The sequence below is a fragment of the Eretmochelys imbricata genome, chromosome 26 (genome assembly GCF_965152235.1).
Source record: "Eretmochelys imbricata isolate rEreImb1 chromosome 26, rEreImb1.hap1, whole genome shotgun sequence".
NCBI lineage: Eukaryota > Metazoa > Chordata > Testudines > Cheloniidae > Eretmochelys > Eretmochelys imbricata.
Genome location: NC_135597.1, coordinates 5373099 through 5390615, shown reverse-complemented (window position 1 = coordinate 5390615; position 17517 = coordinate 5373099). Strand labels below are relative to the sequence as shown.

The window sequence follows — 17517 nt, the reverse complement described above, 5'->3', positions numbered from 1 at the left end:
TATGAACCCCAGGTCTCCTAAGTCCTAGGTTAGTGCCCTAATCAGACATTATCTTACTGACAAGCAGCGCCAAAGCTGCACTGCTGAAGCTATCATTGTAAGACTGGGTATGTAGAAGGCAGGAAGGATGGGGGCTTCTAACAAGCTTTTTCTTACAAGACAAGAGCAGATTAAGGTCTAGCAGCTCATATGCCAAAAGATGTGAAGACATTATGGTAGCCAGCAATGCCTCAAGGCTGCATGGTAGAGGGAATTACCTTGGAGGATTTCTGCACCTGGTCTCCAATGTAGATCTTTCGGAACTGCTCAAAGAAGCTCAGCATGGCAAGCTCCAGTTTCTCGTTCCCAGCCTGTGCCAGGCGAGAGTCTGTCAGGTTCATCAACTGCAATACCCTGAAGGGAGGGAAAGAAGAAGCAACAGATCTACCAACCACTCTAGGAGGACAAGAAATACCAGCCTGCCTGAAGACTGACAAGGGTGAGCAGAAAAGTGATTTCAGGCAGCTGGTATCATTTCGAATCTGCGTATGGCTGAGAACCCCTTTTTGCTCTCTAGGAGCTGGCATGGTGGGCCAAGAGTGATCGAAACACAGGAATGACATTACCTTAAACTAAAGTAGACGACCAAGAGTCAAGCCCCCCGCTCCCTTATGTGGAGGAGCCAGCAGAAGGCCTATGCACCACTTAAGTCCCACTTAAGATACGGGCAGGGGGTGGGGAGGGGAAAAGGAGAGGAGACACAGGCCTTGGTGCCTGCCCTCCACACAGAGGGGAATTTTCACCCCCTACAGAGCTTATCAAATGCCAAAGTTCAGTATGTTCTCCAAGATACCCCCTGAGCAGAAGCCTCCAGCTCTCATTACAAGACTGAAGAGGCATTTAAGTGGGCACCTCCATCCCCCACTGATTTTTGTTATAGCCACGTAGGGCTTGTGGATAATGCCCATGAATGATCTATTGGGGGTAAGAAAGGTTTTCATTGACTGAGGTTATAAACCCATGGTGGGGGGGGAAAGCAAAGGACAACTCTTTTTTGGAAAGTGGCCCAAAACTAATAGGGAGAGAAAAGATCAAAGTAAACAGACTAATATGAGAAAGTCTCTTGTGTATAACATAAACAGAGGGCAGCTCAAAATGGTTGAGGTCTCATATCTTCCCTCCAGTAATGCACCAACCGCAGGAGAAGCTAGTGCTCGATTTACAGTTCCTCATTAACAACAGTTATCACACAGCCAACTTCCATAAATTCTCAGATTCAGTCCTCTTGATCCAAGAGAAGCAGAATTAGCTTATGTTCCACACGGAATTTTGCTCAGCTTAGGGTTGTTTAAGAGCCATAAACTGCATATTAATTACCTATACCAAATAAATCAGCAACTGTGCTAACAGAAGGCTTACAGTTCTGAAATGCACTGGGTTCTACTCTGCAGTGGGCATTTAAAAAATAGGAAAAATTCCACCCTTACATACTGTCCCCCATGTTTATTTGGCTCCCTTGCCAAACACCTCTGCAGACATCCAGGTTTGGACAAATCCCAACAGAAGTTTGCTCAGTGGGTCTAGCCAGTGCTATCAACGTCTTTGTTCGAGGGCCAATTCCATCCAGTTATTTTTAGCAAGAAGAGAAGAGGGAAGGGAGAACACTTAAAGCCCCAAGGAGAATTACTACCATGCAGCCACAAGAATGGAACATAGCGCAGCTAGAAAGCATTCAACATTCCTACCGACAAACCAATTCGCCGTCCATCGCATCCTGCTCATCTGTGCTGGCGAATGAAACCCTGCCACCAATCACTGCCCCGATGATATAAACGAGCCATGTCAGGCGCCCTGAAGCCAACAGAGGACATCAGAAACAAACACTTCACAGGCCACATGGTAGAGAGAGAAAAAGGGATTCTTTGGGTTTTTCTCTGGCAAAGCCAGGGTTCATGAAGAAAGATTTCTTAAAAGAGCATATTTTAGTCCTCTGATCAGTGGCGTAGCCAGGTGGAGAAAACAGGGGGAGCGGAGATAAAAAGGCACCACCCACTTATGCTCACCCGCCAGCGCTCCGGGTCTTCAGTGGCACTTCTGCATCGGGTCCTTCACTCGCTCCGGTCTTCGGCAACACTGAAGGACCCCTCCCCCGCCACCGAAAACCGGAGCGAGTGAAGGACCTGACGCAGAAGTGCCGCCGAAGACCCGGAGCGCCGCCAGGTGAGTAAAATTTAAAAAGGTGCCAAAAATTTAAAAAGGCTCCACTTGTGCTGGGTGGGGGAGTGGCCGCTGCCCCATTCCCCCCGCAGCTAAGCTATTGCCTCTGATCAAGAAGCTAAAGTTACGCCAGTATTACCTGTTTTTCCACGTAGTGGAAATTATGTACAATTTGCAAGATCAGAACTGCAGTCTGATTGCTTCAGAGCATCATTTCTAGCGGCAGTGTGCTCACAACATAAGATCACCCTCACCCCAGGAAATTCCTTTAATACAAGACCAGAGTCTGTAGACTTTTGGAAACATTACTGTATGCTCAAAGAGGAGCACTTATTCTCTGAAAGCTCACAAGGCTGATATGACAGATACTCAAGTCCTAATCATCTGAAGTGGTAATGATTTAATTACAGCAGTATAGTAAAGCAGCCCAAGGCCCGCCCAGTGTGGATACATTTTTACTGGAGTAACTTTTTCCCAAATGGGACGTGGGGTTATATCTGTGTAACTATAATAGGTAAAAAACCCACCCCTCTAACTGAAATCATTATACCTGTACAAAATCTGTGCATAGACCAGGCTGAATGCCCAAGCCACATGCCCATATCCTCAAGGGACTGCTTGTAGGACTGGATCTCTCCTGATATGATTCCATTAGGAAAACGGGCTTTTGGAGTTGTAGGTTTGTTTGTTTTTGGAAGGGGCAATCTGATCAGGGCTCCCTGGCTGCTGTTCTTGGGAGTGCACTCACCTTCCTGCACTGCGATGTCCATGGGGCTGGCAGTGGCGCTCTGTAGCAGCTCCTGGAAAGTCTGGGCCGACTGGTCAAAGAGCTGTACGAGGAGAGCACAGGTCTTTTCATACTCACACCGACCAATGGTGGACAGCTGATCTAACTGCTGTTGCACAAGGCCAGTGTCGTCTAGTGGATCTTCCAACCCATCTCTGCATGGGGAGAAAACAGCATTATAAAGGAACTTTAATACCAGTGCTAGCCTAACCCACAACACAAGCTTATTTCCATCATGGAAGACCCCTCTCCTAGGCATATGGCTATTTTTAAAATCTGATCATCATCTGAACCTTTGCCTCTGGTAGCTGTCATGGTGGAGCATTGCACAGACTGACGTAATACAACCAAGTGATCATCAATAGTGTCCTCTTGTTTTATGGGCACAGAACTAACTAATAGAATTGGAAGGGCCATTACAACCTGCAATGAGTAAGTTCTTATTGCAGGCTTAAGACAATATTTGTCCAGGGCTTTAGAACACAGCACTTTACCTGTTTAAAAAATGCCAAGTATTGAGGCATCCGGTTGTCCTTGTGCTTTAGTTTCTTCCATCTAATAAATTAACTTTAATTAAAATATACTACAATATACAAGGATGGCACATCTGATTCTGACATCTCTTCTGAGACACTCCATTGACAACCAAAGCAAAACATCCTGGGGCCAGAGTCAATGCTCTATTTGCCTATACATCTAAAGCCAAAGACCCCTGCAAGATTTTCCCTTATGTGCTTCAGGCACTGTGGTAGAACTGTTCATGTATCTCTAAGCTTCCCTTACCTCAGTATGATGTGCACAGACTCCAGCCTGGACGTGATGTAAGCTTTCGTGACCTCTGGAGTGTATGTTTCTAGCATATGAGGCTCTGTGGCTTTAACATATGGCACTGATGCTGCCAGCCGCTGCCAAAGGCTTAGCAGATAATGTACGCTGTTCGGTGCAAACTCCCAGTGCTACAGGTACCAAGATAGAGAAAGGAAGAAAGCCAGTGAATTTACGATCGTGCAGAATGTCACATTTGTCTTGAGCGGCTTGTCAGTGGGAGAGCAGCTATTCAGAGGCTTTACAGGATGCTTTAATGCTTCATTTTCCTATACAGCACTGAATTTAAGTCAGCATCCAAATTCCAGGAGTGCCTAAGGAAGAGAACTGTTCAGCAAAAAAGCCAGAGATACTCCAAAATAACTTTCATGTGATTTAGCCGAGCTGAAGCCTTCAGCTCCCAGTTCAGGTCTGTAAATACAAGCTTGCAGGGTTAGATAGGGAACCTTGGTGCCCTCCCTCAATCCTAGCATCCGTCTTGTTGCTTTCTCGCCTCATTCATCTTAGCATTGGAGTGCAGTGAGGAAAACATACATGGCAGTGCAAGAGTCATCATCTGCTGAGCTCCATCTCTATCGTGGCTCCCTATGCTCAGTCCCTTCAGTAGTACACACCTTCCACAGCTGAGGGAAAACCCCAAGAGGAGGACTGTCAAACCGCTGCACTAGACTTTCAATTCTGGAGACCTGGGTTAAAACAGGTTTTTCTTGAAATCATTTTGGTGGCCTGGTCCAGCCACTGCTGCTGGACTCCTACATAAGAGAACCAATTCTGTCCTAAAGGGAAGTTACACAGCTGCACAGTAATATGCATAGTTATTGACATTTACATTACATAAAGGCAATACTGAAATTCCCCTGAATTCACAAATCTTAACAACATTTGATATTTCTAAAAGCTACACCCCCCCCAATTGTCTGCAGATCAAGCCTACCAGTTTGCAGTAGTTACCATGGAAGAATTTTTAAAATACCATTTTATTTTGTACAGCGATGTAGTTGTATGCTGCACAGCAGCAGAAAACACAGAGGGAACCTTTGCGTGATATTGATGGTATTAGCAGTAGAACCACCCTCTACACTACATTTTAATAATGGGTTGATACATTACACTAAAATAACCCTGACTCAGCAGTTGCTACTGATTGGACATGGGAAAAACTCCAGAGCTATAACTACAACCCTCCCCTCATGGGTTTTGCAGCCAGAGTTCATGGTATGATCAATATTGCACAGCCAGACTCTCCTGTTACAAAGCCTGTGCGGATGCTGCAGTCTTGTTGCCATTGGGCCTGACAAATTGGCATAGCCACTGCAAAGTAAATGCAAGGAGGGAAACTCCTCCACTTTGAGAAGTGCCAACAAGGCCAAATGCAATGAGTTCCCACCTGTAGGCTGGTCACGGTGAAGTTGGCAATAAGTCGGATGACCTCAGGGTAGTTTTCCACCTTCACCAGCTCTCCCAGTTGATAGTTGCTTTTTAATCGAGCCAGCAACCTGCAGAACTCATGGTAATTGTTTGGGTCTGACAAACTCTTGGGGAGGAAGAGAACAAACAGTATGTCAAATCATGAGACAGGTAGCACTGTCTAGCGTTTTTGAGCATAGGAATGGGAGTCTGGAGACCTGGCTTTTATTCCCAACTCTGCCACTGACTCACTGCATGATTTGGCAAGTTATTTTATCACTCTGTGCCTCAGCTCCCCCATTTCTAAAAAAGGGGTAGGGCTTGCCCACCTCTAAATTGCTTGGAAATCCTTACATGCAAGTGCAAAGTATGATCTCTCAAAGCCACATAGTACAGATCACCGGCTAAAATGAAACCCTACCGTTTATGGCAGGCCTTGGAACATGTCTAATGTCTGGCACCCAAAACACCAGCCTGTAACACGCTTAATTCACATTCGCAAACTACACAAGGTTTAAACCACAAGACTCAAGTATCATTCTCGATAAAAGGAAGGGTTAGCTTCTTCCAACACAGTAAGTGATATTTAAGTGATTGGGAGTAGGAGACTAGAGGAAAGAAGTTAAAGACGACAGACATTAAAATCATCTAGTCTTTCTTCCTTGGCCAGTGTAAGATTGTTCCCATAAGCATATTTTCAGCAGTTTTGTCCAGTGAAAGTCTCACTTCTCTGTTCTGCAGTGGAGTAAACCCCACCATTAGTCTCCCAAGCCTTACTGATATCAGTGCTGTGAAGTTTACCATATATTTAGCCTAAATTTCATCCCGCTTTGTCTGGTTCTAGCCCTACATACTACACTAAACAATTCTCTTCCATCCCGGGGGTTTACACTTTTTAAACCTTCACCTCTGACCATTATTCTCTCCTTTACCTTTAGTCTCCCACTTAAATGAACTATACATATTTAGTTCAACAAACATTTTAGTTGCTCTTCTCTGATCTCCCATCATCTTCCTCTACATTTTTTTTGTAATGGGCGTGTGACGGGTTCCCCCCAGGGTGGAACTGGGGTACATGCAATCCAATGAGATATTAATGTCTCTCAGATCAAGATTTTTAGAATGATACCTCACAAGGCATACTTTGTACAAAACATATCCTAATTACATGACAGTGGTGAATATTGGCGTGCCAGGTTGAAAGAGGGTCCCCTGACAGAAGAGTAGTTTTTGGAAACAAATGTGGCAAATGCAGTAGAGAAAGAGCACTAAAATACCTGGCTTCTGATATGCTCACCTGGGGGTTTTCCAGTATTCGTTTAACGCCATCAACGAGATGAGACAGGAACTTTGCTCTCTCTGCATTGTTAAAAAGGGATCTGCGGACAGAAGCTATCTGGACTAAGCAGGACAAGACCTAAAGGAAGCAAAAGGAATAAAGTGGAAAGATTTTATTCAGACTGAAGGGAATAGTTTGAGGAGTTGCTTCCCTTTCCAGAGAGGGTAGTTCATTCAAGTGTTCACGATACTCCTTAGCAATCAAACTCAGCTGCTACAGTTCAAAGGGTGGTTTTAAAACGAAACTACCTCCAAACATTCTCTCTATGAAAAGAGAAAAATAGGAGAGATCCAGTGGAAACAAGCAGGAGGGATTAAGAGACTACATTATACAGGGATCATCTCTCCAGCTTCATGGCTCAATGAACACCCAGCTTTAGGAAGGCCCTTCAAGCCTTAAACTCCATTACTATGTTACAGTCTCCACTGTGTTGTCATGTGGTGACAGAGAAAAAGGATTTCCCCAAATGGTGAAAGCAAAAATGCAGGTTGTGCCCTCTTATCTGACTCGTGTCATCTGCTATTGTGTGTAAACAAAGGCTGACTTGAAAAATACTGGCAGTGGGAGGAAAGCCTGCCAGCCTCTCCATACAAGAGTTTAACATGGTCTAGGGAAAATATGAGAGAACCTGAAGAATGGCAAGATGCACATTTAAGTTAAAGCACTTCCATCTCAGCCTCTATTACATTTAAGCTGAAGGCAGATTTCAAGGATGCAGTTATGCAAATGAATCCATTACCACACTACTCAATGGTATTATGAACTTCAGGAACATTAGAAGCAAATTAATTAGAGACTCTTTGCACTGAGGCAAGCCCCGATTCCCGCAACCAGCCGAATAGCTACCTGCTCTGCTGTTAAAGCCCCTCTGGTTCTTGCTTGCTCACACTTTTAATGATCAAAGCTCAGAGCAATTACTGGCTTAATTGTTTTAGATTTCTGCTTAACAGTGACACTTGTTCTTTAACTCTCTCAAATATTTGAGGCTTAAATCTCAGGCTTGGCTAGCACTATATAATGAAGTGACCAGCTCTGTCCTACCTCTCCTAGAAACATCCTTTTGAAGAAAGATCCTCCCTTTTCCAGCCAGTTAAGAAGTGTTTCCATTGCAGCATGCATCTACGTTAACTAGGAAAAATATTTAGCCCACAGTATTTAAGTGCCTATATAAGCAACTGGTCCAGTTTTACCCCATGCTGAAATATTTAGTGCTTTTAAGGGAAACAATCTACCAATAGGCAAACTATGCAAGTTTCTCCCCTTCCTTCCTTTCTTTCTTTGCCTGTAATGACCAGCACTGGTGATAGCCAATTTTTAAGATTTCTGGAGCAAAGATGTTTAATGCTTTGCTGGGCTTCTCCCTGAACAGCACCTGAAGGGCATTTGCAGATTCTGCTTCCTACCATACCACAGATGCACACAGATCAGAGTAACTTCCAACTGAGAAACATCTTTGGGTGTGACTCTTGCTGACTGGCCAGCATAAGAGAGGTTTCCTAGATTCGAATGCTTTACGCACATTGAGTCCAGCCACAGAGTGAGCAACTCCATGCACTGGCTCACTCTGTTATTGGATCACCTGGTTGCTGGTTGGCAGACAGTATTTTAAAAGAAAACATCCAATCACGTGACTCCGTTACTTGGGCTGATGCTATTGACCCTTTCACCATGTGGTGAAACAGTCTTGTCCAGTGGAGAGAGAATGGGACTAGGGGTCAGGCTCTTGGCTTCTACCTCCAGCTTTGCCGCAGACTTGCTGTGTGATTTTAGGCAAGTCATTTCAACTCTCCGAGTAGCTTTCCCCACCTACAAAACGGTCATACCATCACCTAGCTCCCTCACGGGCAGTTGGGAGGCTTCAGCTTCACTTACAGCAGTTTGAGATTCTCAAATGGAAGGGGCAAAAGAAGGGCAGGAGTAGCAGTATTTCATACAAATGAGGACTGCTTCTTAATCCACTCCAAAAACCCCTGGAGGTACCAAAACTATCAACACTAAAGAGCTTGGCACAGCTGCCCTTTGGTCTTTATGGGATAATACTATATTATCAAAATAAGCAACTGTTCTGAACGTATATTTTACATCATTTTAATCAAAAGGCCAATATCTCAGGCTCATATACCAATGAAGTCCTTTAGATATGGCTCTCCCTGTGCTGTAAATGCTTTCTGATATTAGGGGTCATAAGAACCATGAACTCTGAACTCACCAGAGGTGAAAACGATGGAGGAATGGAATGATACAGGTCAAAAAACAACTGTAGGGTCGAGGAATCCAAGAATGCTGAAACAGACAGAAAGGAGCACCTTACTGTGGACATCTGCATTCCTGCATTCTGCGGAGTACTTTGCTTACAAAGACACTTTTGTGCTTGTCTGCCCAAAACTACAAAAGCATGCACATTCTTTACGCTAGAAGAGATTACATTACGGAAATGTTTTCAAAGACTTATAGTGCTGTATTCCAGAGCCTCCTCTTCCAGAATACACATACTAAGCTAGAGAAATAGAGCAGGGCATTTAAAGGAAGCAATCTGTGACTGCAGAATGACTGCTAAGGACCAGGAGGAGGTCAAGGATGGACACTGCCCCTGCCAGAAGCTGGGACTGGATGACAGGGCACGTATCACTCAAAGCGGCCCTGTTGTTTTAATTCCTTCTGAAGCATCTGGCACTAGCCACTCTCAGAGACAGGATGCTAGGCTAGACCGACCATTGGTGTGACGCAGTACAACCGTTATATCCTTAAGTGACAAGTGCAGAAGTACTGCCAAGTAGTGCAACATTGTCTTGACAATTGTCTAGTCAGGGAATCCCATTTTTAAAGTGAGTGGCATGAGAGAAGCTCTGGATTTCAGAACTGACAGGGCTCCTTTCTGGCTTCTTTTCTTCCCTTCTACGAGAAGTGTACTGAAAAAAAAATTGAGCGGTCCACACAAGCCAAATTTGTGATTTCTGAAGTTCACATAGCATAGGATTGAAGGGCCAGGAGGAAGGGTGCTTGTGTGCTTTCGGACCAGCCTTTACTAGCAAAAAGAATCACATCTGTAATCAGGTTAGTGGACAACAGGGCTGTACACCTAGTTTCCTGACACACAGGTCTATTTATATACTGTAGACCAGTGCTTCTCAAGCTATCTGATGTGGGGGACCGGCATTTTTCCCCCCAGTGTGCGCGCAGACTGGCAGCCGATGGCTCGCAGACCACCACTTTGAGTAGCACTGTGGTAGACAGAGCCTTGGCCAGCCATTTGGCACACTGAAGAAGGTACGCCTGCTTCCCCTTCCCCCCTGGAGCATTACCTGATCTCCAACTGGTTGGAATCTGCACTGTACAGAGATCATCTGAGGACTCATCTGTTGATGTGCCAATGAAATCAAAGTTCAGGCAATTGTGTGTGAGCTTGAGTAGCTGCATGAGCAGGCCGTGCTGGCTTTCATCATTCAAGTTCAGGTTCTTCCCTGAAGCCTACAGAACACAGTGGATAAAAAGAACAATGCGGTGGCTGAGCCAGGAGCACAACTGCACTTCAACAGGCGGGGACATTCGTAGGTATCACATGCCACCTTCATGACAAGGCTGAGACACCACCTCAGACAACACCCTAAATATCCCTGGTGCCCCATACTTTTACAACAAAGAATCTGTATTTGGCTTTTTAGTCCTTACATAAAGAGAGTGGACAGTGCTTCCTTTTCACTCAGCAACAATGCTTGCCAGCCAGTAATTATTCTGGAAGATCCATCAGATTAGGAAATTTCTCAGTTGGGTAGAACACAGGAAACACTATCTGGTTGACATGCATTTATCAGCAGAGGCTCCTGTTACTCCATCACACTCTCCGGTAGGAAAACAAGTGCATTCACTACGTTGCACAAACAATCTGGATAAACCCTACTTCAGATTCAAAGCTCTGGGACTAGATACAACGATTCTGAAGCAACACAAGGTTATTAGTGGGTTCATGATGCTAGATCAGCTCATAGCTGTTTTATAGCAGCACATAGGTCTGGAGTCTGGAGACAAACTAGAAGGCCTGTGCTTTGCACATTTGCTCTATGCTTTTCATAGAGAAACTAAACTTCTTCTACCCTAAATCTGCCACAAACTGATCTGGTCAGTTGCAATGGGACCCACTATACTGTTTCACTGATAGTTGGAATTGTCTGCCACAGCCACTCCAGAATGTCTACTAGATGGCATTGTTCTTCAATGACTGCTTAATTGCACTGTTTTATGACAGTGATATAGACATAATCATTAGCTCCTAGCAGCCCAATCCCCTGCTCCCTCCAAGGGAAACCAACTAGAGTCATTGGAGGATCACCCTGGAAACATCTGGTTTTATACACAGGAGCTTGTGCAAGCTGCCAAACAGATAAAGGAATAACTGGGGTAATGGGCATTAGTCACAGGAAAATGAGGACATTAAATAGGATAAAAGAAAACATCACAATTTGTCCTTAAAATTGGGGCATGGGGGCATCCAGGGAAACAAAAGCGGGATGACTGAGAGGTAAAGACACATAAAACTGGAGGCTGTATCCCCAATGAGTCATGTCATTCAAGCCTCCAAGTTTCATTTCATCTTGAGGGACAAATCACAAATAAATCATGCAGGCATATGTCACATACAAGAGTTTTCTAGGTAATATTTTAGTTTTAGTTATGAATCCATGGTAACATTAAAAAGGATAAAGGCAAGATAAACAAATCTTGTTAAACCCAAACTCTTTACCTGTATGACTAGCAGGACTAGAGATTATTCAGTCTGAAAGGTTTTTCCAAGTGAAACTTGTTTTTCACCCTTTATGCAGTTTGTTTACTTTAATACTGCACTCAGTTTGAAGGGCAAAACTAAACTGGTGAATTTCACGCTATTTCTATGCAGTGTTATTTCCCAATTTTCACACACTGGCACAACACTAGTTGTGATCACAGTCCAACGGGATGTTGCCACTTTGAATGGATCTTGGGACCCTGTAGATCCATTTCTTATTTGGAACAGAAGCCAGGTGTGGAGTCAGGATTTTATCAGTGTAATTTCTTTTCTTACAAAAACATACACAATTGCTATGTTCTTGAATAGAGGTGGTAACAAACTGCCTAAGGCAACTGTCTCTTGCAGAAAAACCTTTGGTAAACCACTGATGCCCTATTCCAAAAAGCACTTGCCTTGGACCTCTGCCTCTAGAATTCACACCAAACTACACATACCTTTTCCTTCTTCACTTTATACCTGGGAAACCACAAATTCAAGGCTCCCTTCAGACTGCATACTCTGGGAAAGGTGGCAGGGCCATTAACCTTCCTTTTGTACAGCTGCTCAGCAGCACAAAGGAATTTTTGCAAGACCTAACAATCCAGACAAGGGCCATGTCTATATTAGAATGTTGTTCCTGCTTTAATTATACCGGTATAGTAAAAGTGGTACGATTCCTCTTGGGGGAACGCAATTATATCACTATAACAGTGCTTTATACAGGAATAGCTATCCTGGTATGGAATGGGGGAAAATAAGCCATCCGAGGGGTTTTCATTTGAAAATTTTAAAAAGGTCATGACATTTCTATCTTCGGTTTGTATTGAACGAAGTGAATACACAAAACCTTAATCAGAGCCTGACTTACCTAGTAGGAAAATCAGGCTGTTCTATGACCTTGCCTGTAAACGAACAGCTAAGCACTTCTGCAGTACAGAGATGTTATGAAGTGAAAAGTAGGAATCTAATCTGAAAATCTCCCTAAAGGCAGATGTGTGGAAAACTGCCACATCTAGAAAGAAAGGACTAGTTTCAATGAAGTTACAGCAGGAAGACGTTTACTGCTAAGTTTGATACAGGCATTTGACCAGAACTGCAGTCTCCCTACCTGTTTCAGTAAGTTACACGAAAGCGTGAAGATATCAAATAAAGACGAGTCTCGGAACGAAGAGGCTATTTTCCTGTGCTTGGTCAGGGGATGGGTGGTGTCCGCCTGGGTAGAGACACAAGCGACTTTTAGGACTAGTTTATAGGAAGGCAAGTAGAATGCACAGGAATGTTATTAATAAAACATTAGTGGCACACTAGGGCATTCCTCCCCCATAATTGCATTGCATCAGTTGATTAAACTGAAGGGACGTTCTCCAATTGTATTACAGTCTATTAACATAAAATAATGGTTCCTGTACTGCCATTAACTTTTTATTGAACTGCTAATAAAACTATATTACCTGTCTAGGGTACTAAGTGAGAACAATGTTCCGAAAATGCTTAAACACACAGTTTCATCTCAAGCAAAAACCAAGTTTACTTGAGCTGGTTTTAAAGCAGGATTAAGGGTAAAATTTTCAACAGTACCTAAGTGATTTAGGAGGCTAAAGTCCATTTTCAAAAACAATTTAATTGTTAATGTCTAAATCATTTTTGAAAATGGAATGTCGGTAAAATTTTTCAGAAGTCCCCAATATCTAGTTTGGGGAACAGTTCTTGACCTACTTAAACTAGATCCACTAAATCATTCCTGATTGCCCCTTACTCTTTCCACTCCCGTCTATGAAAATGCTGGCCAGATGCAGAGTCCTCTGTCACCAGCCAATCACAGTCACAGTGAGAGCCAAATGACAAGATACATGGATGAACAGAAAGTTACAAGAAGGCCTTTGCATTGGTGCCACTTTGGATCTGGCCACGTTTGTTTTTAAACCCATGTACAGGACCTGTAGCTGTACGACAATTAAGTATGCCATGTGTGTTAGGAGAAGTAGTAAGTGGATGTTGCTCGATATAGGATACCACAAGCACATATTAATTTGAGAAATGTGCTCTAAACACTGAATATAATACAGTAAACTACAGTATTCGCACCAGAGATTTTTTTAAAATTCTTAATATTGCAAAGCTGCACTAAAATAAATGATCTATTCCCCCAGAGGCCCATGGTGAATTACTTTTTGGTCTGCAAGTAAAATGTTCTTCCCCCACTCTTACAATCACTCATGGTACATGGGGAAAGAAGGCTTAAATGCCTACATAGACACATACTTAACCTGAAACCTCCTCTCCATTCAGAGTTTCATTAACAGACACTGCTTGTTACCCTCATTCATATACACTACCTGATCACCCTCCATCTTATACAGCCCCCGTTAGTGTAGGATACAAGCACCTCACAACCTTTATTGTATTTATCCTCACAACACCCTCATGAGGCAGGGCAGTGCCATTATCCCCATTGTGCAGATGGGGCATGGAGGCACAGAGAGACAGTCACCCGCCCAAAGGCGTGCACAGTTTGTGGAAGAGGAGAGAATTGAACCTACCTCTCCCCTGTCCCAGGGTAGCACCCTAACCACTAAACGGATATTCCTCTCATCTCTCGCCTATCAGTTATCTATTAGAGGAGGTCTGGAAAACAGGCATCCTGTATTCTCTGCATGCCCATTGCTGATCTCATGCACTTTTTGTAAGAGTCAGGATTTGCTTCACTGTTGCTGGTAAGTTTCCCAGCTCTCCAGTGTTGTGCCACATGCCACAAGCCAGGTGGCTAATCCTCTCCCTATACTAGAGAAGGCAATAGTTCAGTACGTGTGTTGTTTGTACAGATCTTTGGGACAAAGAAAATGCTAGATTAGTGTAGATATTTTTATATACAAAAAAGTTACCACAAATTCACTTTAAGAAAAAAGACCCATACAAGTTACATGGTAATGAATCTGAAATTTATATAGTTATGAAACCCCAAATAAATCACCATCCACTGTATTTGCCACATACCAACACAGGGACTGCTTGCAAGTGAGCGTGCTTTTAGCAATGCAAGTGGTGGCAATTTCAGGAAGAGGTCTTTAACCCAAAGTGTATTTAGATAGTATTTTGTGGTAGAATTATTCTCTTACATATTTAAACAAGAGATTCATGAATTATGGCCAAAATTTTCTAGCTTTGTTGCCTACAGCTAGGGATTTAAATATGGATTTAGGAAACAACTGGTGACAGAACTTTTTTGTTGATCCCCTCTCCTGTTAGGTGTTAGAACCCTGGAGGGAGATGCTGATCAATATATACTGATTCACTGTGTCTTGCAGGCTTGTTATTTTTGCCCTTGTTATTAGGGAGGTGGGAGTGGTTCTCTGGGCACAGGGAACAAAGATCTGAGGCAGAGAGGTCTCCTGCAGGGAAACTGTAGAAGCATCCAAGGCGGAGGAGAAAGTCCCGCCACAAGTTTACAGTTACTTTGTTGTCTGAGTAACCAATGAAGCCAAATCCCAAGAAGTGAGGTAAATTTGGACTAAACACAATGGGCGGGAATAGATTCTGTTCAGAGCAGGGTGGGAGCTTGCAGGCTCCTAAACAAAAAAAGTGTCCTGATTTTTAGAGAAGCTGAACTTCACTGACTTCAGTGAGAGCGGTGGGTGCTTTGCACAGCTTTAGACACCAAAATGGGAAATTTTTGGCCTATATTGCCTGTACCTAACAGACTGCAAACAATCATTTTTAATTAAGTTATTCAATGCCATGGTAGAATTTCTCAGTTTCAAAGCCTGGGTTGTTTTCAAGTGTTTGCACATGTATTAGCAAAAGCAAAGTTAGTGTCCATATTAATGAGAATTTAAAAGGCTAAAACAAAACTAATTAGTATTGGTCCTCTCAGCAAAAGTCTAGATAATCTCTCTCATCTAAACTAGAAGGGTCCCCAAGGAAAACTGCTCCTTGGGGTGACTGGTGGCAGTCTGACATGCACTAGTAAAATCTGTCTGAAGGAGTCACAGCTAGAAAATAAATTGGGCTTTAGGAGTGTATGATTATTTCCTTTATGCTTAGATTTGACCAATTAATGTCTCTAGTCCCCAGCTTTTCAAATAAATACCAGAGAGGAAGCAAGATCTAGCAGAAATTGGACCATGGGACTGAAAGACAAGAACTCCAGAATCCTAGTCCTGCTTATGCCACTAATTCAAATGTAGACTTGGTCAAGTTACTTATCCTCTGTGTCCCTTTTTGCTCTGTCAGTCCCTCCCTCCTCCCCGCCCAAAAAACAACCCCAAAACAAAACCAAAAAAGTGTGTGAAATAGGATCACTTGGTATTTGTAAGGCACACTGAACATGCTACATGCTATGTATTCGCAAAGGAACTCAAAATATTTACCAGATTTGTTATGTTTATACTCTATATTTATATCCCCATGAAGAAGTTATTGGAATGATTGACAATGCAAAAAGGGTTGTGAATTTTTTTAAAAATGAGAATGCACAAAGTTAAAAAAAATGCATAGGAATGGAGGACAAAAGATGCTAATGATGCTTTGCTAATTCATGCTATGGGGCTTTATCCTTACAGGCAAGATTGTACTGGGCAGGAACCCATTTGCTATTTTAGTGTTGCTTCATTTTTATCATAGAGCATTACATCCAGGTACTGGAGAAGATAAGATGCTAAGAGCAGGAGATGGCAAAGAAATCCTTAGATCAGAAGAAATATCAATATCTTACCGCAAAAGCGCATGATAGCAAAAAAATAAAAATCAGCACACAAACACACACACACACACAGCAGAACAATACAAATGAGAAAATTGGACACTTACTTCATTGAAGAAGGCTGTAGCACTTACTTGATTAATTTCATTCGTTAGCTGAGACAGAATTGTCACTCCTATGATGCAGTGTTCTACGCTATCCTGATGAGAGAGATTGGAGGGAAGAAGAGGAGGAATTAGCAGTGTCAGGTTGTTCTCGCCAGTTTTCACTGTAGTTCTGAAGTCCTTCTGCCATGCAGAAGGAAGTACTTGCACACTGTAAATAAGATATATTTGGCTAGGTATGCAATGTCCTCGTAGAACAGTGACTGGAAAATGTTCAAGCACAATGTGTTGAGGAGTTCTATATTTAGATGCATTTAAAAAAATTCATATTATTTACAATTTGATATGTTTGCCAGACTTCTCAGCAGCTAACAATTTCTATGGACTGCTCAAACAAAAATACACATGTTATTTAATGGCTCATCTATCTATCTATTCTAAATCACATTTTTGGTGCCTACTTACCCCTGATTCTTCAAAGATTTACATATGTGCTTACTTTCAAGTATTTAGTTCCACTGAAATCAATGGTAAAGTTAAGTAAGTGCATAAATCTTTGCAGGACTGAGACCTTAGCTATCATGAAAGCTGCCAACTGACAGCTCTGAAAACTGAAGTCTTAGAGCCACAGAACTCCTGCAGCATGAGAAGTGGCAATTAAAATTTCCCCAACCACCACCCAATCAATATCTCACTCCTGACAATGAGGCCCCACCTCTAGCAGTCAAGGGAGTTCATTCTCCACAGCCCTTACAGTCTTTGGCAGTCTTGATACAAAACACCTGCTCACTGGGAAGGAGACTTTACATACCAACTAACTTCACATACAAGAGCTACCCTGGTCTCTTCTTTTGCCACAAGGAGTTCCCTTCCTGTAACTGGATGGGGCTCCCCAGCTCCACTTTGGTTAGCACCCGCCTGCACTAACTGTCCCAATTTCTTCTCTCATCCGAGACTAAGTTCATCCCCTTTGCAGGAGTCCAAACACACTGCAGACTTGGTGGGGAAGAGACTACAATCATAGGCCTCTGTTTTGAACAATGATCTCAAGCATTAACATGATACTATGCGGCTGTATAGCCAGGAATCTTTGCTGAACTCATGACCGATAACCAAATACAGTCTTCAACATGCCTTAGGAGATGGAGTTGAGAGAAAAGCAACAGGATTGTCTCAAAAAGCTAGAAATAGTTTGAGCCGTTTATGGAAAGGTGTAACACTTCGGCATTGTAATATTTTCTAGATATCACTTTTTAAATTTTACGATCCTCACACTCATCATACTATTCTACTGTCTATCCAAATAAATAAATCCCACCATCACAATATAAGAGTCCCACTCTAGTTCCTTTCCTCTTCTCCCCCTGCAGCCATGGACTCTGGGATTATTTACTACTA

At 42.9% G+C, this 17517-nt stretch overlaps 1 protein-coding gene across 2 annotated transcripts in view; it reads right to left on the bottom strand.

Moving 5' to 3' along the window:
- XPO7 (exportin 7) overlaps window positions 1–17517 on the bottom strand; it is a 71542-nt gene that overhangs the window by 20027 nt on the left and 33998 nt on the right. The window contains exons 5-14 of one of the 2 annotated variants that reach the window (XM_077805860.1): window positions 16123–16215; window positions 12425–12529; window positions 9857–10022; window positions 8764–8837; window positions 6513–6632; window positions 5196–5342; window positions 3767–3939; window positions 2945–3138; window positions 1725–1830; window positions 258–393 (exon numbers count right to left, since the gene is read on the bottom strand). In XM_077805860.1, the coding sequence (XP_077661986.1) occupies window positions 258–393; window positions 1725–1830; window positions 2945–3138; window positions 3767–3939; window positions 5196–5342; window positions 6513–6632; window positions 8764–8837; window positions 9857–10022; window positions 12425–12529; window positions 16123–16215 (1314 nt within the window). The remainder of the gene's footprint in view (window positions 1–257; window positions 394–1724; window positions 1831–2944; window positions 3139–3766; window positions 3940–5195; window positions 5343–6512; window positions 6633–8763; window positions 8838–9856; window positions 10023–12424; window positions 12530–16122; window positions 16216–17517) is intronic. The other variant, XM_077805861.1, reaches the window with a different exon arrangement.